Source organism: Melospiza georgiana, chromosome 3 (assembly GCF_028018845.1).
Source record: "Melospiza georgiana isolate bMelGeo1 chromosome 3, bMelGeo1.pri, whole genome shotgun sequence".
Taxonomy (NCBI): Eukaryota; Metazoa; Chordata; class Aves; order Passeriformes; family Passerellidae; genus Melospiza; species Melospiza georgiana.
The window spans coordinates 97,161,868-97,187,906 of record NC_080432.1 but is presented as its reverse complement, the minus strand read 5'-3'; the positions used below and the strand labels follow the sequence as shown (position 1 = coordinate 97,187,906).

General features: G+C 37.2%; 1 protein-coding gene across 17 annotated transcripts in view; it reads right to left on the bottom strand.

Moving 5' to 3' along the window:
- The window catches only part of DLGAP2 (DLG associated protein 2), a 454,795-nt gene that overhangs the window by 307,754 nt on the left and 121,002 nt on the right, over positions 1 to 26,039 (bottom strand). For 6 of the 17 annotated variants that reach the window (XM_058021024.1, XM_058021026.1, XM_058021025.1 and 3 more), the window contains exon 1: positions 24,628 to 24,654. The exons of 6 other annotated variants lie outside the window; for them this stretch is intronic. In XM_058021024.1, the coding sequence (XP_057877007.1) occupies positions 24,628 to 24,630 (3 nt within the window). In that variant the 5' untranslated portion in view covers positions 24,631 to 24,654. Of the gene's footprint in view, positions 1 to 8,450; positions 8,860 to 24,627; positions 24,819 to 26,039 lie in introns of those variants that run through there. 5 more of the 17 variants (XM_058021035.1, XM_058021037.1, XM_058021034.1 and 2 more) reach the window with 3 other exon arrangements.

Below are 26,039 nucleotides of genomic sequence, written 5' to 3'. Positions count from 1 at the left end.
GGGTAAATTTACATCCATTTTTGTCTACTAGTAAGTTTCCCATTGATTTGAATGAGAGGACCTATACACTTTTGCTAAAAACAAAATCACACAAACTTAATTTTGAAACCAGCCTGTACAGTACTCAGTTAGATGTCTGAGTCTATTGATTTTGTAGGTTTAGGAAATGTTTGAGATCCCTACTTCCCTTTACTTGGGCACATTGTTATTTTATTCCTCTCTTATCCTATACAGCTTCTCTGTAAAAGTGTCCTTCATTTAAAGGGGACAGCTGCTTGCACAGTAGTCACACTGTCCCATCCTGTGTTGGAAACTGTAGATCAGAATCCTGTTCTCAATTGTTATTTTTCTGTTCATGACACATCACAGCTGTGTGAATAAGACCACTTAAATTTAAGGATAAAAACATTAATTTAAATTATTTTATATGGAAGAATCTCTATTATTCAATATACAATATGGCCTTGATCCATTCACAGATTTCTATGTGTCTGAAAAAATTTCAATCATATCAGCGCTGTCTGACTTCCCATGGAGCAGGGGCACAGGTGCCTTACACACAGGACTAGAAACTCTGCAGTCCTCCAGCCTGAAATTCTGTTAAAATCTCATCTTTTCATAACCAACTGACTACCCCTAATTGGATTCTTAATGGCACACTGCCTGGAAATTCAAATGTGGCCTCTCTTGATTTCAGAGTAACCCATTTGAACACAGACAGTTAAAGTGACTTGTTAAGACCATTTAACATAAGTGAATACTCTAGAAAGCAAAAAATTATATTACTTCACCCTTAGGGGTTAGGGAGAAAAGGATTCATATTGTATTCATAAAACCAGCACTGTTGAAGGAAAAAGACATAGCAGTTGATCGGCTCATATTGAGCTGTTAATAGAATTCAGAACTGAAATCAGTAAAACAGAAATTGTGCCATTACATTAGCTTTAAAACAAAATCTTTTGAAATACATTTGAAATATCTGAGTTATTTTCCAGGGCTGTGTGCTACTTGTGCATTAGGATTTGTCCTCTTTTTGTCTCATGCAAATATAGTATAGCATATGCAGGCTAGCTGGCTTTCAAAAGCTTCAAAACAAAAATGAAATTAAGTGTAGAATGTGTTAAAGAGCTGCACTTTCAAGAACTTTCTTACAATAGTCTGAAGCCAAATCTCACCAGCTGCAGTGTGTGTCTTCAGTATATTTTCAATTTCAAAACCTTAAATTTTGGAAGCTAATGCAAATCTGCATTCTTTATTAGGTCTTTAAGTCTGCCCACACTTGACTACTGCTGTAATTTTATGTTTTAAAGCTAAAGAAATGGAAAATATGGTTGAAGATGAGTTTCGAACTTGGGCATATTAGTGGCCAGGTTCCCTAAGTGCTTTCCCTGATTTCTGCATGCAGTCATTTTCACCAGACTTCTTCAGAGTCTCAGCACACTGGCAGAAGAGAATCAATGGAAATGTCTGCCCTTCTGTGAGGATGATTTCCCCTTCCTTAGCATAGAAAGAAACATATATGAACACCACCAGATGTAATTTCCATCCATTATGTCAGTCACGCTTCCCAAATATATGAAAGGGGCAACTTCTGCACTTTTATCTCAAAGAACACAGCCTCCTGCTACCTGGAAAAGTATTGCCACCCATGCTTTACAGAGGAATGACTTATAAGGAAACCATATGACCTATTAACAACCAAAAACATTTTCAGCATAGTCACATCCTCACCCTTCACTGAGGTGTCTGAAACACTTGTACTGCTCTTTTTTCCCCAAGTAACTGTGTAATTTATCATTTTATTATCACTGCTAATAGCATGATCACATAAGTGAAATAAAAATATCTGAATCAAAGGGATTCATCTAGCAAAAAAAGTCAAAATGAGTCTTACTACTTTTCTGAAAAAAGTATTGTTCCTCTAGGGGCCTGGCTTGCAAAGCAGTGGCTTTGCATGAAACAGTGAAGACTGAAGTATTTATGAGCCAGCTAAATTTCAGCCCTGAGTGAGAGGTTGGGAGATGCTGTTAATTGTTCATATATAAATTAAGAGTGGAAATTTTAGAATTATTAGTCAACAGTTTTATTAACTTCATAATCCCATCACTATACAATCATTATTAGCACAAAATCCATCTTTTGCTGATTTCATTATTTAAAATGTACTCAGTTCATTGAAAAGGCTTGACCCTAACCCTAACCCATATTTAAATGAGTTAGAAGCAGAACTGGGACCTGACTATGTCTGTCACTAGGGCTCCAAGCTTGGGCACTGACTGTAGTGAGTGTGTGGCCATGGAGCAGGACATGAGCTGACCATGGAGCAGGACAATGAGGAAAGGCACCAGAAGGTCTTTAGGCTCTTCCCTGGCTCTTGTGGCCTGTGCTATTTAGCACTATCTCAGGAGGGCACACACTGCTTTTTCTGGCTCTCTTACTGGAAGAGTGTGTGTGTGTCTGTGCATGTGTGTGTACATGTGTACATGAATGCACAAAAATGTGTACATGAATGCACACAAATGCCTGTTCCTGCTCACACATTACAGCATTCCTGGGTGAGAACAGGTATAGAAGATATGAGATCCTAGGAGAACAAGAAAAATCAAAAATGAATCACAAGATTACACTGTTATGAATATATATCTGTTCTTGCTTACTGAAGCATAAATGCATCCATAAAGCTCCATGCTCAGATCAGACACAAGAGGTTTAATTCAAAGCAGTAAGTGTCTAGATAGGAAATCTAGGGAATTCTGTCTGGGATGCATGGGACTGATTAGAAGTAGGCACCAACAGCACAACAGGCACATAAGGGATCCATCAAAGTAGTACTACAACCAGCTTCAAGGGACACCAAACACTAAAGGCTGTGTTGCCATGCACAATCTCAGAGAATGGAGTTTCCCAGGTTAGAAAGCATTTCAAGCTCATACTTGTTTTCATCCAGAATGGACCCGAAATTTAGACCAAGAAAACTTAACAGGCTTTTCAATATTTCTTTGGATGTAGATCTGATTTAAGATGTTCTTTTTGGAAGTTAGTCTTACTCCTAGTTCCAGATTTTTTTCGTAGATCAACCTAGCTATCATCTGGTGTGCTTTAAAACAGAACTGCATGCACACAGGAAAAAAAAAAGAATATAATTTATAAAAAGCCTTGTTCAGCTTGTCTCTGCATGTTTTGGAAAAAGAATGTCTTGTTAAAGCCATGGTTTGGAGTGTGGCCACAGAAAAAGCCAAGTCAGCACAACCAGGCACACTTCGGGCACAGAGTGGGAAGGAACAAGTGTCTGTGGCAGGATGTGAACCTCTTCAGATGAATTGGCTGAAGGGATAATGAAATGGTACCACAACTTCAATATGTGGCAGTATGGTTAAAATATGGAGAGATAAATGCTTAGACAGCACTTCAGTGCAATAGCCTAAATTAATTGTCTAATTGTAAGGTATAATTTAAGCTTTATCTAAGTCTATGAAAATGTATGCAGACTACACATTTATGAGAAAGATTCCATTGACTACATATAATCAATAAAATCAAGATTCCCTATGAGATTCAGCTACTTAGACTGCCAATCTTTATGACACTACAGTATTATTCCTCTTGGTTTAAGATGTTTTTTCCTTTCAGCTTCTATTATGGCTGCACAAATGGGAAGACGCCAAATGATTGCACTGAGGAAACAGTGAGGCTGAATAGATACAAAATGCTGTCAAACACACAGGGTGAGCAGAAAAAATATGCTTTTAATTTCTTTAGTTCTTGCCTGTTACTTCTAGCAGTAGGACAGAGGGAAGGGGAATAAATCAGATGCAAAAATAGTTGTCCTGATGACAACACCCCACTTGATAAAACCCCAACCATTGATAAAATTTATAGGACCAAAATGGCTTGGAAAAAAAAAAGATTAAAATTTCATTTCTGCAGAAGTCTATAGAACAGCTCCTGAGCTCTGTGCCCTCTCCTAGCCATGCAGGTGATGTGAATGGTGAGGGGTATGAGGTCTTGGGGGTGTTTAACCCAGTCATTTTCTCTAGGAGAGCCAGCACAAAGAAAAGCATTCTAAGAATAAGTACCTCTTAGGTGCCTGATAGATTAAAAACAAGAACATCTGAACTAGGCCCACTCCTCAAAGCAATGCCAAACTCACTTCCCCCTCCAACCCCGCAGCAACATTTCTGTAGGAGATGAAATACCTCCATTTGGGTTTCCTTGTCATCACATAGAGAGGAGCAGCCACAGTGAGGGAGTGTGACTGTGACTGTGTGCTGAAGCAACATCTGATCACCAACACCTGCTTTCCTTTCAGAACCTGCCATTTCAGGTGCAGGGCCCCAAAGGGGTCTTGGCAGCAGGTGCTACCTGGTGCTACATGCAGGCAGACAGCACAACCTGGGGCACACAGCACCTGGCTGCCCTGAGCCGTGTGCTCACCACGCTATCATTTGTGCCATGCTGCTGGAATATTTTATATTGTCATGCCTGGCCTGCCCTTGCCCCTCCTCTCTCTGTGGGCAGAGTACACGAAGTCTGGAAGTCCTCTTCCTCTTTGTGAACTGCTGTGAGATTTTTGCCCACAGGAATAGCACCTGGATCTGACAAGCAAAGAGCAGCCTGATATTTTGTGGCCTCTGTTATTAAATGGTGTGTTGCCCTTATCACGATCCCAGTTAAGCCAGGAAGTGTTTTGCCATCAGCTTCAGCAGCAGCGTGTTCAAGCCCTAGAAACCAAGGATTTGATGATGGCAGGTCATCTAGAAAATGAACTGAAAATTTTAAAGGATCTTTGTGCTCTTGTATCAAATGTCAGATTGAGTGCTTAGAACTGGGAGGGCAAACAACAGATTACTGTACAGACCAGCTAAAACTTGAACCTAGTGACAAAGAATGCCTTTTCTCAGAGATCATGGAAACATGATTCCAAAATAATTTTTTCTGCTTTGGATCTCTTTCTCTCTTTAGTTTGATGGGCAATGATCACCTTTAAATCTTTGACTTTAATACTTCAAGTAACTATTGCTACCACAAAAGCTGCAGTGGCATTTATTATTTCCCTGCAATTTCTCTGAAGATGTTAATGGCAACTAGGATGCAGTTTCATTTTCCTTCATAAAAGAAATCTATTAATTCCTCTGTGGTTTTCTCTATGACATTGAATGCTCTACTGTGCAGGTTGTCTGACAGCAACAGACTTGCTGCCCTATTTGTACCTTGGTAATGTACTGCTAAGAGGAACTAATAGCTTGCTGTGCAGAACTACTTTGCTGGCATTCATACTGTTGTGTCAAATTTTCAGGCTTTATTATCAATTTTGCAAGCATATCTGTCAAAAACAATTAAATTCTACAACAGATATAATTTTTATTGCACCAATCTATGCAAATCTTTCATTGTTGCAGGTATGAATATTTTATATTACACAAGGAGAAACTAAAAAGGAATTCAATTTAATTTAGCCATGGGGTCTCCAGTCAATGATGTGTGGTTTTGTACATACTCCAGACCTTTTCACTGTTCTTGGGCAGAATTCCTAAAGTACATATAAAAAGAAAAAATGAAATGCCTGTTGTATCCAAAAAAAAATGAAGCTGGCACTTATGGACCTTGAGCTATAGTAAATGCTTATCACTTAACAAAACTTTTTTTTTTAAATGAGGTCAAAAAGCCAGCTAATTTCCCTTACTACTCTAGAATAATGTATTGGGATTTTATTTTTGATAGCAATGTGGATTCCATATTCTTTCCTTTGTTTTCAGACTTAGCTCCCTTTATATTCACATTAGAGACAGCTATCTGGTCTCATTTCTACTAGACTCAGAAAACTTGAATGTACCAAAGTCCAGGTATTTGTGATTTTCCTTTATGAACTCCATCATAAACTCAAGCTTTTCTTCTTGAAACCAGAACCAAACTATTAACTACATAAATTTATTGCAATGAAAAAGCCAAGAGCAAAAAATTAAATATCTAAGATGAAAAATCCAAGTATTTAGATCAAAAAGTTTTCAGAAAAATATGACTGAGATTTCCAACACATTGACAATAATAGAATGCCAGAAATAATAAGCAAAATTTGTGGAGCATAACTAACATGACGTAATCTATGCCACGGAATTCTATGACTCCTCCACATAAAATTTAAAAACTTATTAGATAAGGCAGAAGTGGAACATTGTATGCTTTGTGCTATGGTCATTTCTCCTTCTGTATATTCTTTTAATTTTAAGAACTGCATATACTGTTTTAAACATAACAGATGGGTTGCTTTTATTTATGTGCCCTTCAGTGTTCTTATTGCTCCAACTATGTTGATTATATTTTCTGTTATTTTTAGATTATTTTATTATTTATAACAAGCAGCTGCTTTCCTTTAGTGGGAATTATAATAGATGTAAAACTGGTAAAAATTATTAATGCACTTTTGGTTTTTTGGAAAATAAAATTTCAAAATAGCAGGTGGACTAATCAAAGCAGTGACTACATAATTATTTTTTTATCTTTGTTCCTCAAAAGATGCACCCTGAAAACCAGTCAATATCTGAGATTTTATCAGCTAAGCCACATAACAGTTGTATGTCTGAAATACAGCACATACAATTTGGCCTCCACTCATTATCTGCCTCTTTCCTTTAGCTTTCACTTAGTACACACAAAGGAAATCTGTGAAAATGTTTTCATTGTTCTAGATCACTTCAAGAAGCCTTTACAGTAAAAATGCTTCTGTGAAACATATTAAGTAAATCTCATTATGTAACTATTTCAACAAAATAGTCTATAATCTGTGTTTTTTCTTGAAAAAGCAAACAGTAATATCAGGCTCAGTACTGCTGCTTAATCTGCTCATGTGTTGAAGCACCTTCACCTGCCTGCTAGTATTTTAAAATAGCATGTTTTGTTCAAAAAATGATGCCATTAGTCACCAACTTTGCTAAACATACAGATTTTATATACCTAGCAAAAATATTGTATGACTGTTTTCACATTTCAGGAGATACCTTTTAAAGTGCACTGCACTGGGAACTACATGATCATGTTGGTCACTTGTTGCTAAATAGAAAGGATGTAGTCTGTCTCAAATGACAGAGAAACATGACAGGTATGGATCCATGAACTAATTGTGATCAAATGCAGGAACTGATGTTAATGCATGTCTGTAAAATAATCATGTTGATACCACAGAAATAAAACCTTCAAACTTCTCCACAGCAGTGAAATAACAACAGAAATTGCAACTTGTGAATTGACAGCCAGTTTGAACCTTTGTTCTTATTTTATACAGACCTCTCTTTTTTTTTCCTTTGAAGCTTTGGTCCTGCATAAACTTTTAAAGAGCAACCTATTTTACCTGCGCATCAGAAATCTATACTGGAAAATAGAAATATTTTGATTTTTTGGATAGGCATATCCAAAACTAAAAGGGCTAATACTCATGGAAAAAGGAACACCCCAAACCTCTACTGTTGAAAAGTTTAGAGCATGAGAAGGAGGAAAATACAGAGAATTCTTCCCATATTGAAACATTTCAAGGCATTTGAACCCTATTCACTTGCTGCAAAGTTGCCAGTTCTAAAACCAGGATTGAATTAATTTCACTGAAGACCCAGTAACCTAGTGATCCTCCAGACCTCTGCTTAAAGGTATGTTTCTCAAAAAAAAAATCTTACATCAAGTTTTAACCCTTACTGTGCAATTAATATTAGGTATCTAAAAGAGTGCATACGGTGTGTGTGATCACAGCACGTTTTAAAGCTCATTAAATAATATTTCTGTTCAATAGCATTTTTTGTTAGCAACATTTTTAAAATGTAAAGGCTCTCATCACTGTGCAGCAAATATATGGGGGTTTTGGCTCTTATCTCATGTAGTGCACTTGATAAGGAGTACTACTGTATCTTCTGCACGCTGCATTACAAAGAAAACTGTCTTTCTGTAAGGCATTTTCTCTCCACTGCTTTCACATGAAATAAGGGCTCTTGCAGCTGAATGTATCTGGCTGTATTAATAGTCAAATAAAAACTGAAAACCTTCTACTTTATCTGAAGTATTAAAGCCCTGAAAAGATTTTTGCCTTTTCAATTGTGTTCACTGTAATAAAGGTTAATATTGAACTGAACTTATCGTAATCTAGCATCACATGTTAAGTTCCAAATTTCTGCATGTGATCTATTTTCTTCTTTATTGTTGAAATTAGAGAATAGGTAAAAGGATGGCAATATTATTAAAAATTTCACAGCAAAAGCATTTTACTTAAAGACAGTCCAAACCTATTGCTTTCATGAGTAGGATAAAAAACATGGTGCAAAGTGCTCAGGAGACGGAAGGGACTAGCATCTGTTGAAAATTAACTACTTCAACATTAATTAACACATCATTTTCTACCTGATGAGATGGTGTTGTAGAAAGTATAAATTCAAGGCACAAGAGTAAGAAATGAGTCATCTTTGACTTACCGTATCAAAGACTATTGCTGGATTGCAGTCAGCATCCAAACACAGAGCATGAAGCTTCTCACAAATCAGAAAAAATATAAAATCAATGAACAAGTCAATTTCATTGTAAAAATAAAGGCCAGAGATTAGAGTATGTATCCAAGGGTCTGGTTAGTCACAGCTTTGACTAGCCTGCTACAGAGCTCTGCAAAACAAGTATACTGCAGCAGTGTGGCAAGCATAGGATTGCAATGCATGTCCCATATATTCAAGCATAATAGAAAACATGGTCTGGAGCTTATTCCATGTGGAAGTGGGGTTTGTTTTATGCAGGCAGAAAAAAGAAAGGTTCTTTTCCCACATAATAGAATTAGAAATGAAGATTTTTCTTGATTATTGTACACAATAATTCCCCAGGATATCAATTACATAAAGCAGGTGCCTCTGACTCCTGTTTCCCAGATAAATGCCTGTAATCTCATTTCACAAATGATCCTATTTAGACAGGAGCCACCTATTGTGATGATATCATTTGCTCTAGTATCCATAAATGGGCAACTTCCTACAAAACGTCATGACTACTGACGACACAAATTTTTATAATATTGAGTGGGCAGGGTGGCTGATGGGGTCCCATCAATCTACAGCAGCTTCTTCTGATGTGATACCACGAATCCTGCATAATCACATAAAAGACTGTAAATGAAGAGGAGCTTTAAACCTCTCTAGTAAAGCTCATTAAAAAAAAAAAAAAAAGAAAACAACAAAAAAAAACCCAAACAAAACCCCCACACCTAAAACTGGGAAAAAAAACCCTGGAGAGGTAGTAAAGGCAGATAAAACACAATGACAGAGCAGTGGCACCTTTTCAAATGCCTTCGGCACTCTCAAGGATACTGGTAGATATGAACAAAATCACTCTCAGTTAAGAAGTGTAGCTGTCAGTTTCTTTTTAACCAATAATAAAAGACTGGATATCCTTTTCCCTTGCAAATTTAAAATATGCACTGACAGCAAAAAGGACCAGTGCTTCAGTGATACACAAATTAGCCCACTCTTAGTGAATATTTTTCAGAATTAGCAGCTGCTTGTCACAGGAGCTTGGAATATGAACACTGTATCAAATTACCCTCAGACTCTGAAATCCAGGCTGCTAGACCGGCTTGCTTCATGCACCAGCTACATGGAATTAATTTCTTACATCAGTCTTTTCTTAAGAAAAGCCATTTCATTAAATATATGTATTTGGGAAATATTATAATATTCACAGATAGCTGAAATTAGTCTCCATCTGCCTGCTTTAACACACAGAGATGTGAGGAGAGTTAAAGGTGATAATGTGCACTTGCCTACCCACCCTTTTCCCCAAGGGACTCAGTTGTGCCTAGAGGCTAAAGCAAATTGCCTAAGAACTTGTATTTAATATTTTTCCTGGCAGAAGTTGGTAAGAACTTCAGAAGAAGGTCCCCTGGTTAAAAAAAATAACCTCAGGGCATTTTTCAACAGGATCTCCACAAATCTTGGTTTACTTACTCCTGTTTTGAACAGACTAAGCTGCATCTAAACAGCTTCCTAATTCACGGGAAGAAATGCATTAGGATCCATCTGCATTCACGTTTGCACAGTGCTCACCAGAACACCAGTCAAGCAGGGGTTTCAGGGTGGAAAACTTTAAAGCTTAAAAGCAAAAACCTGGAGAGGAGTTTATATACATTTCCACTGATGTAGTTCCAGCAAAACAGTCCACTTCTTGAAATCCAGCCCCTCCACTGCACATTCCCTTCTAATATTTTGCCTTTATTTTATATTTCTTTGGACCAGGGACCACCCTCTACTAAATTTCTGTATTACACATAGAGAGGGTCTCAAAGGCAAGGCAGTGCAAATTTTAATAATAAAAGCAACTCTTTCAGAGTTCACTCCTACCAGAGTGACTCACTTCAGGTCTAGATAGGTTGAAAGCAAAATCTGAACACAGCATCCATGGCTACAAGACACAGTGTGCTGTCAAAGCAGAGAAGTCAATGGGCTTTTTACAGGCACCCTAAAGAGAAGAACTCACTCCTCAGAGACTGAAAACATTGGAGAAAACAACTTCAGAGCACTGAGTAGCCATTTAGACATAAGCAGGTTCTTTCCTTCTCCCTCCCTCCCTCCTGTGCTTGTCTTCCAAGACAAGACTAGCTGATCTCTTTAAATGTGCTGTTTAGGAAAAGACAGAAGCACAGCTTTGGCTCTGGATATCATAACCCCTTCATTTCAGTACTGGGTGGAAATAGAAAAGCATATACTCTGTGTATCCAGATGGCATAAATATTTTCCATGTGTTTCCATGACAAAAGACAAAGATAACACAAGAAACAGTTAGAAAGTAGAAGTGCGTGTGAGTGTAACTGAGATTGATGGTCCAGAAGTTTCTCTCTTGGCTAGATAAAAGCCGATGAAATGGAAATGAGGAGAAGAAAAAAAGACAGAAAATAGCTAAAAATAAAATTAATCACTGCTTCATCAAATTTAGTCCTGCCTTGGGAAACACCAAATGTCAGAATTTCTTGATAATGTACAGTCTTTCAAGGCTGTTCCCAGGATGTAGTAGGCAAGTGCATGCTTTCTTAAAACAATACCTTTTTCAGCATCTGAGCCAAAGAATATCACCACTCTTCTTAAACTAGATTTGAGCTTACCATGAACACAGTGATGTGCTCAGAGCTCATTCCCTGCAGAGGAGAATGTTAAACACGGTCCATGGAAGATGCCTCAATGGCTCTGATCTGTGCTTAAAGGCTTCTAAGCTTTACAAAACATAGTGCTAAAGAGAATGGACCATCATTGCCAGCAGTTCCCATTTATTTAGGGAGATATTGTGGGAAAATACTCCAAGAATATTGCTGTCTCAGGGAGGGCCTGAAGGATTATACTGAAAGGATGAGTCACTCCAGTGAAAGCAATGCACTTGTTCATGGAGACATTGTCATAAACCACAACATCTAATACTAAGTAAGCAAGTACGGTCGACATCTAATTAAACTGCAGACCACAAAACAGAATATTCTAACCCTCTTAATGTCTTTCCTTTATATGTGGGATCTTTGAAATACCCTGATATCCTAACAAATAAGTCTAAATGTCCTTAAACCACCTTTGAAATTCCTACTGAATTTCCTTCCTTTTGTTTGGTTTGTTCTTTCTACCATAACTGGAAACTAGGCCAGTTTCCAGGCCTGTAATGCCAGTCTTCCAGGCATTACAGACAGCTGATAAATCTGAACATTTCTAGCCTAAGAATTAGAAAGGCTGGATCTTCTTTAAAATGTCTGGGCTTTCCACTAATTAAAGTTGAAACCTAAGTTATAGAACACCAGTGGATTATGGAGACTCCATTTTGAAAGTCAGGAGACAGAAGGAGGTTGCCTTCTAAAACACCTACTGATATTTTAGTAGATAGTCTCTAAAGCAGAGACAAAACAAATTGTTTCAGTTAAGTGAGTTTTTCTGCTGGTTTGAGTAACAAGAAACCCTACCATCTTCAGTAAGTATCATTGCAACATATATTAACTTTACCAAACCAACAAAAAATTATGCTAAAAAAATTTTCAATGCTGTCCTTTTAAACTGCAAACAGCTAACAATGAGTACAAATAAAAAGTGAATTACATGTCATCTTTTCCCAGAAGTAGAATAGGAAAACAGCTACTGCACATTGTGTGATGCCTCCTTTAATTGTATTACTTAGGCCACCCCATGTGCATATTGATTAACAAGGCTCACACTAACTGAAACAAGGAAAAGCTTTATAAGAACTTGCACTTCTACTTCTTTCTGTAGCAAACAAACAGGAAAATTAAGCAAGAGTCTTGGACAAGGAAATTTTTAGTCTCCTATCCTACATGATTGCAGCCAAGATCAAAAATGCTAAGGGCTAGAAGTTTTATCCTCATTCTTTTAGCCAGATCTGCTCATGCATAAATCTCTTGAGGAGCTGAGCTGAACTGATGGGATCCATTGAACAGACAACAGGCATCACATTTCTGTACCTAAGCAAAGATTCTCCCTTAAATCCCTCTGAGATTCATCACTTTTGTTTTTCAACAGCACTATAGAAAACTCAAAGGGGGGTTTCAGCCTCATTAGGCCAAATTCAATTTGTTGTAACATAGCAATGTTTATGAAGAATAATGTGCACTTTTTAATTACTCATCAAAAATCTATTTCCCAACAAAAAGCTAGAAATATCAATTACAGGTATCACAACTAAATAAATTCTCAAGAATGATAATAATCACAGTAAATTGTTACTTAATGCCAAAAACAATTAGAAAAAAAGTTCTGTTCACAAGCTCAGTTTTATACCACCAGCTGCAATGCTGGTGTCCCAAAGAAAATTTGAATTTGACATCCCATTAACAATACAGGTGTAAAAAAATTCTACAAAATAAAATTTACATAGTCTGATAGAAAAAAAAATACAAATTTTCATTTCCATATGAATATTAAAATAATTGAGAGCAGAAATTTTATAAAAATTTTGAGGAGGACTTTGCTTTTCAAATTCTGGTTAGCACAATTGTTGATTGTAAGGGGCAATCATGGTTTGCATCTAGTGACTTTTCTAAATGAAATAGAATTGTTTGGGAATGGAAGAAAAGGATAAAAAGTTCTGCCTAATTTCTTTCTGTCTGTGAAACTCTACATTTTACTATGTAATTTCCTTTTCAAATGAACTCCCCACTTCTTTGAAAGACAGCTGCATTGAAACATTTATGGCTCTAACGTCTGTAAAAAATACTGTTTAATATAAGCAGAACTAAATACTCTCTTCTACCATAGACCTTGATACTGTAGGATGCCTGGTAGATTTTCCAGAGGTCAAATGTTTGGTAGGGTTCATCCTCATAGTCAAAAAAATCTAATTCTTGGAGCATTTCACATCTGGATTCTCTATAAATTATAGCTATTGTGACACAACATTGCCTTTGCTGGGCAGGACACCTAGAGAGAGTTTTTTCCTCATTGAAGGTCAAAGCTATAAAACTGTGCTAACATTGACCAGCAAAGCTATAGCATGGCCATACCATTGGCATGAAAATGAGAGGGTTCTTGCAGGTTAGGATGTCAGAAATTCTTCATATTTTGGTAGTACCAAAGTGGAAGATGCATCTGTGAGCAGGAGAGCTTTGTGAACAATGATTCCTCACTCATTTGGAGGCAACACTGCAAAAACATCTGGCTGCCTTTTAATGCAAGTGCTGAAGAACAGCTGTAATAACAACAAAGAGAAAGGCAATCCTGAAAGACCATGTACAAAAAATATAGCAGTATTTCCTTCTTTTAAAGATAATGAGTTTGTTCAAAAATTGCACTTATTTCTTCTTACCAACATCTCCACAGAGCTTTCGTTAGAGACTTTTAATATCCTCTCCTTCCTTCCTTCCTGAGCTTGCTTCCTTCCTTCCTTTCTTCCTTCCTGAGCTTCCAGACATTTCTTTGCAGTTGAATTTTCAGAATGTACTCAAGAAAATGGCATTTCAAAATTATTATTGTAAATGAAAAAGAAAAAGCAACCACCTGGTTTCCCTGCATGTTTAAGCTTAGAGCAGTTAAAAACTCTATCAACTTTGCACTGTTTCATTTTGACAAACTTTATAACAGGGCCATTATTTTTATCAATTTTTGTCAATTAACACTGCTTCTGAGTGTTAATTGAGAAAACCACTAATCTGAGAATGTTTGTGTAGGCTTTCTGACTTTTTTTTTTTTTTAAGCAAAAATAGTTATTAGTGATTTGTGATAAATGACAGGCTTTAATTTTTCTATCTTTTTGTTTTCCAGACTATGTCCTTTGTCAAACACAGTTCCTTCACTTGCAGTCCTGTTTTCCTTGCCTTTACTTCCCCTTTTCCTCCTTCCCAATTTTCTAAGTTCAAATAGACAAAAATGTGATGTGAAAAGAGACTTTAAAAATTATCTTTTCTATCTGGTTTTTGATTTTACACATATCTGATGTCTTTGAAAGATGATCAGTAGACTTTATGACAAAACAGAAGATGCTGTTCTAAAAAAGCATTCTAGAAATCATGGAAAAATAGAAAAAAGAGGAAGGACTAGAAGATGACAAGTATTATCAGGTTAAATCTCATATTAAATCATCTGTTCTCCCTTGACAAATTTTTGGGAAAGGTGGAGAGAGACATGACAGCAGATGTTGGTAGTTCAAAGGCTTTCAAGGGATCAGGAGAGCCCAAAGGAGGCACCTCACATGGTGAGGCTCCAAGTTGAGGCATTGTCTCCAATTCACAGCCATGAGAAAGAGCCTACAAGGTCTCAGTAATATTTCTTGATAATTTGCTAAATACAGCAACACAGTCTAGATCCTCTGGCACATAAATAAAATTCTGCTTCACACATTCTGTGCTTTGTTAGCCAGTATGCAAATATGGCTACTATGTCACCCCAAAATTAACTGTGTCTTGTCCTGCAACAACTAAAGTACCAGAGTTTGGACCTTTGCCACTTGAAATGTGGGCTTGACATCATGTTCAGGTCCTTGTCATGGCTGATGATAAGCTTTGTTTTGAAGGTGAAACAAAGTCAAATTCTGTAACTTCACTTGTTGCCAAGATACAAAACAGCTGTCTTTTGGCCATATCTCATCAGAGGCACCGGCACTAATCCATTTCCAAGCATCCCAGCTCATAAACTCAGAACTATTATGGACTCGATAAAGTCAATCAATACATTAGTTAAGTGAGATGGAATGATTTAGCTCTTAGGGGGAAAAATATAGGCCTCAGTGTTATTAAATGCTGGGTTTGAGCAACATGGAATAATGAATTACAAGAAAACCATTCAGACAGACACACCTGTCTTGGCACATTCACTTGAGATACAACCAGGAAAACAAAGTCTTTTTTGGTTTGTTTAAATAAATTGAGAGAATTTCAAATCAAGGACTGCTTCTTAGTATATGTTTCAAAAAAGCTTCTTGAAGAGCTTTTTTCTGAGACCCTACTTCATACTGAGTATGTGTAACAGCTCAAAAAAACGCTAAATTTGTCCCTTACAAATTTGAAAAGTCAAACTCTAAAGTATCAGTGTAGGACTGACAAGTTTTTCAATGGTGGAGAAACCTATAGCACTTATACGACTTCTCCCTACTGAAAAATCTGAGCTAGACAGAAAAACATAGTATAGTGCCAATGGGAGGAACTGGGGTACTCTGGATATCATGATTTGCATTAAAAATACATTTTGACACAAATTCTCTTCAATCTTACTTAAAGTAATAAAGGTAAACATATGCATGTATTTACACACACCCTAATAACCAATAATGTATGTTGCCTTAACAGAATTTTTATGAGGCCAATTTTAGAAACTAATTGAATCTGTCTTTTATTTTAGAAAGTAAATAAATTTTATTTAATGCTCCCTATTTGAAGAAAAGAATATTCACAATATAGGATAGGGAAACTGCATCATTTTAACAAAAAAAAAAAAACAAAACTCTGAATACTTTAAAGAAATTATATACAATATTCAGTATTGCAATATTCAATACTCAAATGTACAATAATTTCAAATAATAGGAGTTAAATCTCCTTCCTCCTATATCAGGCTACCTTTTCATTCAGAGAACCTTGTTCACATCCGAAAGGAAAGTTCCCAAGCTGACATGCACACATGTACTACAAATTCAAATTTTTTTTTTTTTTTTGCTTGAGGCTTCTAGCATAAACTATGGCAATGAAAATGTGCATTGAAATTACTGGTTAGCCTGACTACTAAAAATAGTTATTTCAGCCATAGAAAACAACATAGTAGGAATATACTTTCTGTAGATTATTTCTCATAAGTTTTGTGTTTCTTGCAGAAAGACAATGTGAGCAAGACTACTCATTAACAGTGGAATGCAGGAAGAAGTAAAATCCTCCACAAAGAGTTCAAGAAAGTACATTACAGTATGTCTGTAAACCTGCTTTTCTCTAAGGGTGGCTGAGGGCCAGAAAATTACATGACAAAGATGCACATATCACAATAGATTACTTAACCCTGCCAGTCTGCAAAAAAACCCCATCAGTAATAACATTAATATTCACAGTGGCACCCTTTGATGCTTTCATAATTTAGATTTGACCTCAGTGAGAAACCTGGCAAACGACTTTTGTTCCCATGTTTCTGGTCTTTTATGAAAGGACAGTAACACCCCTGCATCAGCCCTGCATCGCGACTGCCCAGCAAGCACCCACAAATGTTTGATATCCAGGATTTTGCAGTCTAGAACTGAAGCACACTGGAAAAGCTGATACGTGTAGAAGTCACTATGGTTACTGCCTACACTTTCTTTGCCTCCAATAAGAGCTTTCATTTCCATAAGCATTAAAATTCACCAAATGCACCAAAATTATTCAGACAAAAAAATAGTCTCTCTGGTTTATAAGCCTTTTAGCTGTGTTGCTTTTATCTTTTTAAGTATAGGCTATTAGCTGAGGCATATTATTCCACATCTGAATATAAGAAAAAGTATTGCAGGAGAAACCTTGTGGTGGAAATGCTTTGTGGACCCCCAGCTTCAGCAGTGTGTGTGGAACAGCTGTCTGCTGTTGGCCAGTGCAAAGCTGAAACCCAGAAAACGCTGTACACGATGCCAGAAAAAAAGCACTAGCTGGAGATTCAGCAAACCAAATTCAGATGATTATTGTTAGTATTATTGTAAATCTTTCCAACAATAAGAAAATTAAAAGTTCATATTCTGTAGTTAGATTCCCTATCCATTGTAATAAGAAATAGCTATACGTAAAACAAATTTTGGGGTTTTTTTGGGGGGTTTTTTTGCCTTTTTTTTTTTTTTTTTTTTTGCTTTTCTTTATCTTACAGCAATCAGAATGATTCTTTCTTTCAGTATTCTTATATAAATGTCAAGCTGGCCAGAGCCTGTAATATGTCCTGATCTCATGGTCATTCAGTATACCAAGCTCTTTAAAATTCTATCCTGTGGCTGTGTCCTCAACAGTCATTTAAAACATTTCTTAGTTTTATCCTTTTACTTCAGTTAGCTTCCTACTTAAGTTCCTTCCAGCGCACTGAATGATTTTGTTCCGATATTGCCTGTTATTTTGAAAATCTCCCTGAACCACCATTGCCAATTCTCCTACATACAAGAAGCCTATTTTTTCTTTTCACCTCAAATACCTCCTTACAGCTAGTTGCTTTCAGTGTGACATGTTTGACAGATCAATATATTCTTTATCAGTTCAGTTACTTCCCCTTATTTTTCCTATATGTGATTTTGCTGATGCCTTTAGGAGAAAGTTCTTAATACTACTCTTCAATATACTCGATGAAGTCTTTTCACTGAGAACCCTTTTTCAGAAAGAGCAGGGTGCTCACTGCATACAGGACATGCAGGTAAAATACTTGACACCTTCAGCAGGAATTACACCAAGCTCAGCTGTGGTTTATAGAGAAGCAGCACCAGCAGAGGGTTATTCCTGCTGCTGAGGTAGGATATGTAGTCCCCTCAACACCCAAGTCTACAGAATCTCTTCCAGCATTGCCAGCCCCAAGCAGTCGAATAACACCCCCAATATTCACAGATGGAACTTTCCCAAAATCATAAATACTTTCTTAAAAAGTAAATATGAAAATTGCCCTTGACACTTCTGACCAAATGTCCAACCTGTAACAACTCAGAACACTGCCTATCACAACATTAGGATTCTTAAACCAGACTGGAAAATAGAGCTTTACCCTGTAATCCCTCACTTTCATAATAACAAACTCTTGCTAAGATATGAAATGTCACACAAAACAAGAAATCAACAGTGGTCACTTTTTCATGTTTCATTTCCATATATGACACTTAGATACATTAAACAAGGGGGAAAGTACTTCCTAGAAGTTCGAAGAATTCAGCTGTTGGCTTAAAATATCAGCAATTTCTATAGAAGTCATAGAAAATATTGAACAATTCTCTGCTCAACATTTTCCAATGTAAATGAGAATGTGATAAAGGTTTACTTCTGATGAAGTCTCAGTAAATGCACATGTATCCAGATTTTGTCAGAACCAGAAGCAGTTACATGTATCCAGATTTCGTCAGAACCAGAAGCAGTTTGGTAGGAGCTTATAAAACTTGGGGAAGGAGAGTACACCAAAAGGCTGATATTTATTGATAGAGTGTTACTCTGACATTTAAGCTGTTTTCTGTTATGCCCGCTTGCTTACTTGTGCCCCTGTCTTATTTCCTGGGAGAAATGCCAAAAAATAAAGTGACCTCTGTATACTAACTATTAACTATGCCACATCATGTTGCTTAAAATATGTTATAACCTGATTGGCACAGAAACACATTTTGTTCTGTTTGGGAGCAGTTATTGCCAGAACAATGAAAATTCACAGCCCCAGCTTCTTGGGAAGCAAGAAATCAGCTCCAAATTTGGGTTTATATTGGAGTTCAGCTGCAGCATTACAAGCCATGGCAGAGTATCTTAATCACAGACAAGGTAATTTGTAATGGTACAGTATTTAAAACAAGCACAAGTCTTGCTCAGATTAAATTAATCCAAGTGGGGGATCAAAGACCTGTGAGGATATAAATTATTCTTTAGATATCATTCCAAGCTGCAAACACATAGGAGACATGCCCTGACTTTACCTAAAGCACAGACAAATACACTGCAGATTCACAATCACAGCAAATAAAGAAAATCACGCAGTATAAAGAAAACGCAGTTTTAAAAAAGTTACTATCTTACAGAACACAGCTGGCTGACAGATTTAAGGAGAAAATGATGATGAGGAACAAGTGACTTCTCTAGGCTTGGAAGATGCCAAGACACAGAGTGAGCTGCGAGGGGTGAACCAGAGAGCAGAGACAGCCCGCCAGAGAAGAGCCAGGGATGGAGCGGGGATCAGAGCTGCTGTGAGCGGGGAGAGCGGCTGGGCTGCAGCAGCACCGCTCCTCGTAGGCTCTGCTTCAGCCAGCGCCGCTGGAACGCGAGTGGACGGCTCCATCTAGAGGCAAATATCCCCGGAGCCGGGAAATGGCATCGCTGCCACCGAAACTCCTTTCTCCACAAGTCAGATCTACTCAAAATAGCGCTCAGAGCTGCTGCTCTCTTGGCAGGGATGTCCAGCAGGATGGAGCAACCTCCATCCACCTCACCATCTGCAAAGGCTGAGCAGATGAAAATGAAGCCAAGCTTTCCCTGAAATCCACCTCTCAGTTTGAATGGTCTCCCACACCCAAGTCTTGCCGGACTGACTCTGCAGCATCCATAAAATGACACAGATTGAAGGCTTACTCTCATTCTGATGGCAAGAATTCTAATGGGTCCCACAGGCAAAGGCTTCCAGCAGTCCTTTACTACTTGTGTCTCATAAGAAATACAGAGTATTTCCCACGAATATCTTGATAATCTATATTCAGTATCAAACAGAGCACCAGTAGGGAACATGAAGTTACAGAAACATTTAAAAAAATAATTATTAAAAAGAGATTTATTGTATTCGCAGGGATCCACAAGTAGAGGAGAGAGAATGATGCATCTGACTCTATCTTATTAGAAGGCTAATTAGTTTATTATACTACATTATTTTATATTATATCACACTATGTTACATTACATTTAAACTGAACCTGCCAAGCACTCAACCCTGCACACAACTGCACTCCACTGTACTGAATTTCGTGACTGTTAGCCAACAGTCTCCACACACACACACACTTGGTCCTGTTAGGCCAAGGAAACAAAACACCATAATTTTGGGTAAACAATCTCCATATTGCATTCTACTTTGGCACAACACAGCAAATAAGATAAGAATTGTGTTTTCTTTCTCTGAGGTTCAGAGAATGGGAAACTCAGAAATATTCTTGGGAAGAATTGTGCCTTGCTTTTCTCTGTGAAGAGAAATGTGGGGCTACAAATGTGTATATTTCTTTATGATGCAAAGGCCTTCTCTGTTGGACAAAGATGAAGCTATTCTTTTCTGTCCATCAATAAGTATCTCCAACCACAAATTAATACTGATAACCTAGGAATATCAAATCACACACTTTAAAAATTATAAGCAAGTCTAACTTCATCCTCTCTACTGCTGGGGTCTGAACTGTTATTGCTGAACTGTTATAACTGTCAAGTTATTCTCATGGAAGAGTTTCCATGAGTTTCTTCTGCACTGATCAAAAAATTTTCAAAAATAAGCCTTTGAGTGGATGTCTCTAAAAGCCCTTTTCTCCCAGTCACAGGCTAAAGCACATATTGCAATGTAATTTTACAAGCTTAACTCCACTGTAGCTTACTGTATGTCTAAAAGGGCAGCAAGCAGTTATATGAATATAATTCTTCCTGTTCACTTTTTCAGGCTTGTGGGGTAAGTATCACCAAACCTGCACTTTTTATAAATCAGTATGTTTAGATTCAGACAAGCTGTGTATCTGAGCAACAGCACAGCAAGGAGCGACTGTTGTCTATGCATTACATTTTCTCAGATTACTCATTTATTATACAATAGTGTCCTAAATTTTACCCATCACTTTCTTCTGCTGTTTGTTAGTGAGGAAGAAAATTTGGACTCAAACTAGTTTACTTTTGCCATGATCATGTATTCTGCAAGTTAGGTATAAGTAGTTAAGATTAAAACTGTTAAGCTGATTATTGTAAGCAAGATACATTGGGGACTGAGGGGAGAGAAAAAAATAATACTCCTTTTCTTACAAAAATGATTTGCAGAAGTATGTGCTCACTTCTGAACCTATTTGTTTTCTGTGTTTTACTCATTTTAGATGTATTTTTGCAATATGAATACAAATCTAAATTAACAAATGCAAAGGCAATATACTTTACAGTTCTAGGTTAAGTTTTGGGTTTCTTTTAAGGGCATATATTTAATAAAGAATTGTTTATTTTACAGGATTCATTGCTGAAAACAAAACTAGCAAACTACACAGTCATTTCTTCCCTGACTTCTTCCTACTTTAGGAATTCAGATCCAGTTTGCTGTTACTCAAAACAAAATTGCTGGCAGGTATGACTCATATCTTTGTGGTAGCAAAGATTATAAGATGTATGCCTATTTATGTAGCACATGCATAAGAGCACAGTGGAAGTTTTTTAAGGTCTCTTCTAAGAGAAGTGCAAGAGCACGGATGGAGAAAAAGTCCAATGGAGTCAAAAGAGGACCCCAGTAGACTCTCACATGTGTTTGCAAATACATACACATACAATGGCAGTGAATATGTACCAACACCTATGGGAAGAGTTGAATATCAGTCACATGAAAACATCAGAGCTAAGCTCCAAGAGGCTCTAGTGATTAGTGATTAGCAATCACACTCAAAGGCATTCCCACCTTGCAAGCTCAGCTTCATCCCTTGGCCTCAGACCCAGAACAGACCAGTCCTCAATCAAGTCCTGCCTCTTTGCAGCGTTTGGCTTTGCAGCGTCCAGCACTGATTAAATCAATCTCTCAAAGACACTGGTGGCCAAACAAACTGCTCAATTTGTGTGCCTGTGAAACATAGGCCACCATCCCCAGCTTTACCTGGGTAGTCCAAAACTGAAGAAAATACAGGTGAGAGATGGACCTCAGACTTTCATTATTGCAATAAGTTTTTGGAGGCAGTCATTCTATGAAAACATTAATTTATCTAAATGGATAAAAGAGAAGAACAGCTTAGGTCAACATACAGTGCTTAGAAAGGTGAATAAAATATGGAGGGAAGAGTAGCATGCTTAGAAAGATGGAGAAGAGGGCCTGTTATGGTATGTGTTAAAGATGTGGATAGGGCAGGGATAGTTCACAAAAATTTAACACAGCCCTCTCTGTGTCAGGAACACATATGACACAAAAATTCTAACTTTTTTTTTTATGTTTGGAATGGCTTAGCCTTCTCTTGCTCTACCTGAAAATGGTAAAATATATGAGCAGTGACTTCCGGTGACAGCTACACAAGTATCCATGGGTGTGATGCCAAAACTTCAAATGTCGAAATCGGAACAAGATTGAGACTATTTCAGTCATTGTAGATCAATGTTCCTGGTCTAAATTAGTCAGCTGCCTGTTATGCAAGATCATCCTCCCCGCTAGTCATTCTCACAGGGTATTTACAGAACACTGTATGGGAATGGTGAGAATCTGAGTGAAGGTACTACCAGGAGGAGGCTATTTAAAAAAAGAATGTACTGCATACATTTTCAGGCAGACATTTAAGTAGACATTTCTGTAAAGCATTTGCTTTTCCCTTTTGCATTATACAGGCACACATACATACATGTATACACACATACATACATGTATACACACACACACACCATGTTTTCATGTCATTGCAGGTAATGTGGGTAGGAAGGCATATATAAATATGTTTAAAAAATCTTTTTGGAACATGAAATACTTCTGCTACTTCTGGGTAGCACAGGCTTATTTGGAAATAGCTTTCAAAATGCAGCCTTTGGAGAAAAGTATTTCACAAATCAAAGTGATTCTCTCAAAGCTTATTTTGCCATGATAGCATTTACTAGAGTAGGAGGAAGAGGAAAATTTTGGTTTATAACACCCCAGTGGATTCAAATCTTCTCTTTTCTGGATGTTTGTTTCAGTGTCCTGAGCTAGATGTAAAACATCTTGTTAAAAAGATCACAACCAAATGCACATAAAATATTTCGCCACAATGATCTGCTGCTCTTCTTCTTCTTTTCTGTCTTAGATGCTTATTTCCTTACCCTCACTGATTGGGGATGCAATATAGTTGCATCTGTACAAGATAATTTCTGCCTGCTTAACTAATGCTAAAAGACTCCTTTTTGGAAAAATACAGAACAAGTAAAGTGATCATAAGGTGGACTAGCTCAAAAAAACCCTCATTAAGTAGCCTTCTGCTGTTTGCATCATATAACAGGATTGCTCTGTGAAGACTGTTATCTCAATAACTGTTCTATGAATACAGTCATAATGAAGGTGGGGGGGAAAAGTCAAGGAATGTTCCAATTTTTAACTATTATTTTTACTGTATGTTTTCATTTTTATTTCTTAGTGGGTATAGCACATTAATTAAAAGAAGCCCGATTCATTTTGTTAACACAGAATACAACATGATCTGCACTGATTCAGGGTCCATCTTATTTGCTGAAGCTGGAGATAAAGACTCGGAATTGCTGAACCAAGCCAAGAGTTAGGCTACTTTTTTTATAAATCACATTTTTTCAATAGCACTTGACCAAAAATGCAGGAGCTTCAGCAAAGCCCGCCAAACTCCAAATGGACTGTCTGATGATTTGGCACAACTTGAGATAATGCTGAAAGCAAGTACAGCCAAATTAGTACTTTCATTCAGCTAAAATGAAATGGACTATAATATAAATAGATCAAAATTGGGCCCAGATCCTGCAATTCACTATGCAGGCAGACTGTCAAGTGCAGAATCAGCACTTTGGTGAGCAGAAATCTAATGAGGAAAAGCTCTAAAATGCAGAAAGAATTATTAGAAGAAAAACTATTTAAATCCTCCACATAACTAGAAATATTTGCTAAATACCACAGATTCTAATAAATGTGTTAAGAGTACTTACTTTGAACCTGTAAATGATTCTTTAAATGTAGTAAAAATAATTTCATGCAACAACGTGTCAAGCTAGTTTGGAAAAAGCGCTAAAAAGCCCCTGATGACTGTGTTTATCCACAGCAGAGCAAGTGTATAATCAGTATTACCCAGACCAAGAAGCAATGCACTACCTGAGCACAACACAAGTGACACAGATTTTGGAAGATTAAAAATGAGAGAGTAGGAGCGAAAGGTTAAACATACAAAGAAGTCTTTAAATGCTGGGCTTTTTTGAGAATTGCAGCCTACAGTGCAGTTCCTCTGTTTCATGTTTGCTCCGAATTAAAAATAAATGAGTAAATAAATAAAGAGAAGTAGTTTAGTATTCTTAAAGAACCAGTCTTAAAGAGAACTCTATTCACATTAACACAAAAGATTGCATCATGTTATATAAATAAAACCATATACTGTGACACAAGGATCTGCTAGCAAAGTCAGAAATTCGATAGAGAGAAAGGCTGTGAAAAATCTGCAAACCTGAATAACGAGGAGAAAAATGAAACAAAGGAAACAGGACATGTTTCTAGACACTTTATGGATATAAATAAATACAAATTATAGAGGAACAACAACAACAACAACAGAAAGCCTTACCATGATGTTAGCACAACTGTGTGTCTGTAGCCCATGCTATAAATGTGGATACCTTCTATTTCCATCATCTCAGCCCCTCTAGTGGTCAGTACCTGAAGATCTTGCCTTCAGGAGGGACACGATCTACCCGTATGTACCATTCGCTGTTGCTCCAGTATCTTGACAGATATTTTTTTCTTAATCGTGTAATTTTTTCTGGAGATATAACTCGTCACTTTTTATTAGCATCTTTGTCAGTGCTGCTGCTACGTGCATACATTTAATTGCTAAGCAACAAAGAGTAAGCTCTGCACAGCACATTCGATTACTGCATTCCCTGTGCCATGCATTGTTACTAATGCACTTATATAATAAGAAAGACCAAAAAAAAAAAAAAACCACAAAAGTAAAAATATTTATTTCTGTTTCCATAGCATCTAGAAGCCACAATCTGAAATCAGGCTCCATCCTGCTAGCCACGAGGAAGAGAGCTAACAGCTGAAGGAAGATGAGGGCAAGTGGACCGATAGAAAGTGCACAAAAGTTAAAAGCAGAGGTGAGTTTCAGTGTTTCCATAGATGAATAGGCTAAGTCTGAAGCTCAGAGGTGACTGCCCACCTACAGTCAGGATTCTCAGACATTAGAGAACAATTGCTGTGGCTAAAATACTTGAAGCTTTTGTGAGCGTGGTGGCCTCAAGGTTGGAAGCATTACCAATTTTCACAAGTTTTTCACTTTTGAAGAGATACATCTGCATTGTATTAAGAAATACTCTCTCTTCTTTCTTCTTTTTAAGTTGTAGAAAAAAAAAACCAGGGCAGGCAGTATTTTGTCACCAAATGTTACTCATCACTGTCTGCTCTTCACATCAAAATGTAAATTTGCCCCTCTCATTGAAGGCGCTGTCCAAAATCTGAGTTAGTCATTAACAAGCATTATTTGAGTCTATCACACAAGGGACTACAACTCCATCTTTCCATTGCTGAAGTGCAGCAATGTTCAACAAAGAGTTCTCCTTATGCCTGAGATGTACAAAGACAGTGATTCCTTTTTTCTCTTGGTGTTATTACCAGCTATTTTGCAGTCAGCACCGCATTTTTAGTGCCATATCTGCAATATCTTCAGCAAGAAGAGTTGCTTGGAAAACTAAGCCATGATTGTGCAGGTGTACAAACTTTCACAACCACATAAAACCACTTTATTTCTGCAGTTAGATTCAAGAATTGGGCCTGTGTCTCTCTGGCATAGGCTTTTAGCCCCAAGGATCAAGAGGAGTGCTAGGAAAATAAGTATTTGCTTTTGAATTATGAACAAACATGAGCATAGTCCTGCCCAATAGCATTAGTATTTCCTCTGGGTTCCAATATTTTTGCAAAGAAACTGAAAATCCCCAATAGCTAATGTGTCCTGTTGCTTTTGGTGGGACTGAAACC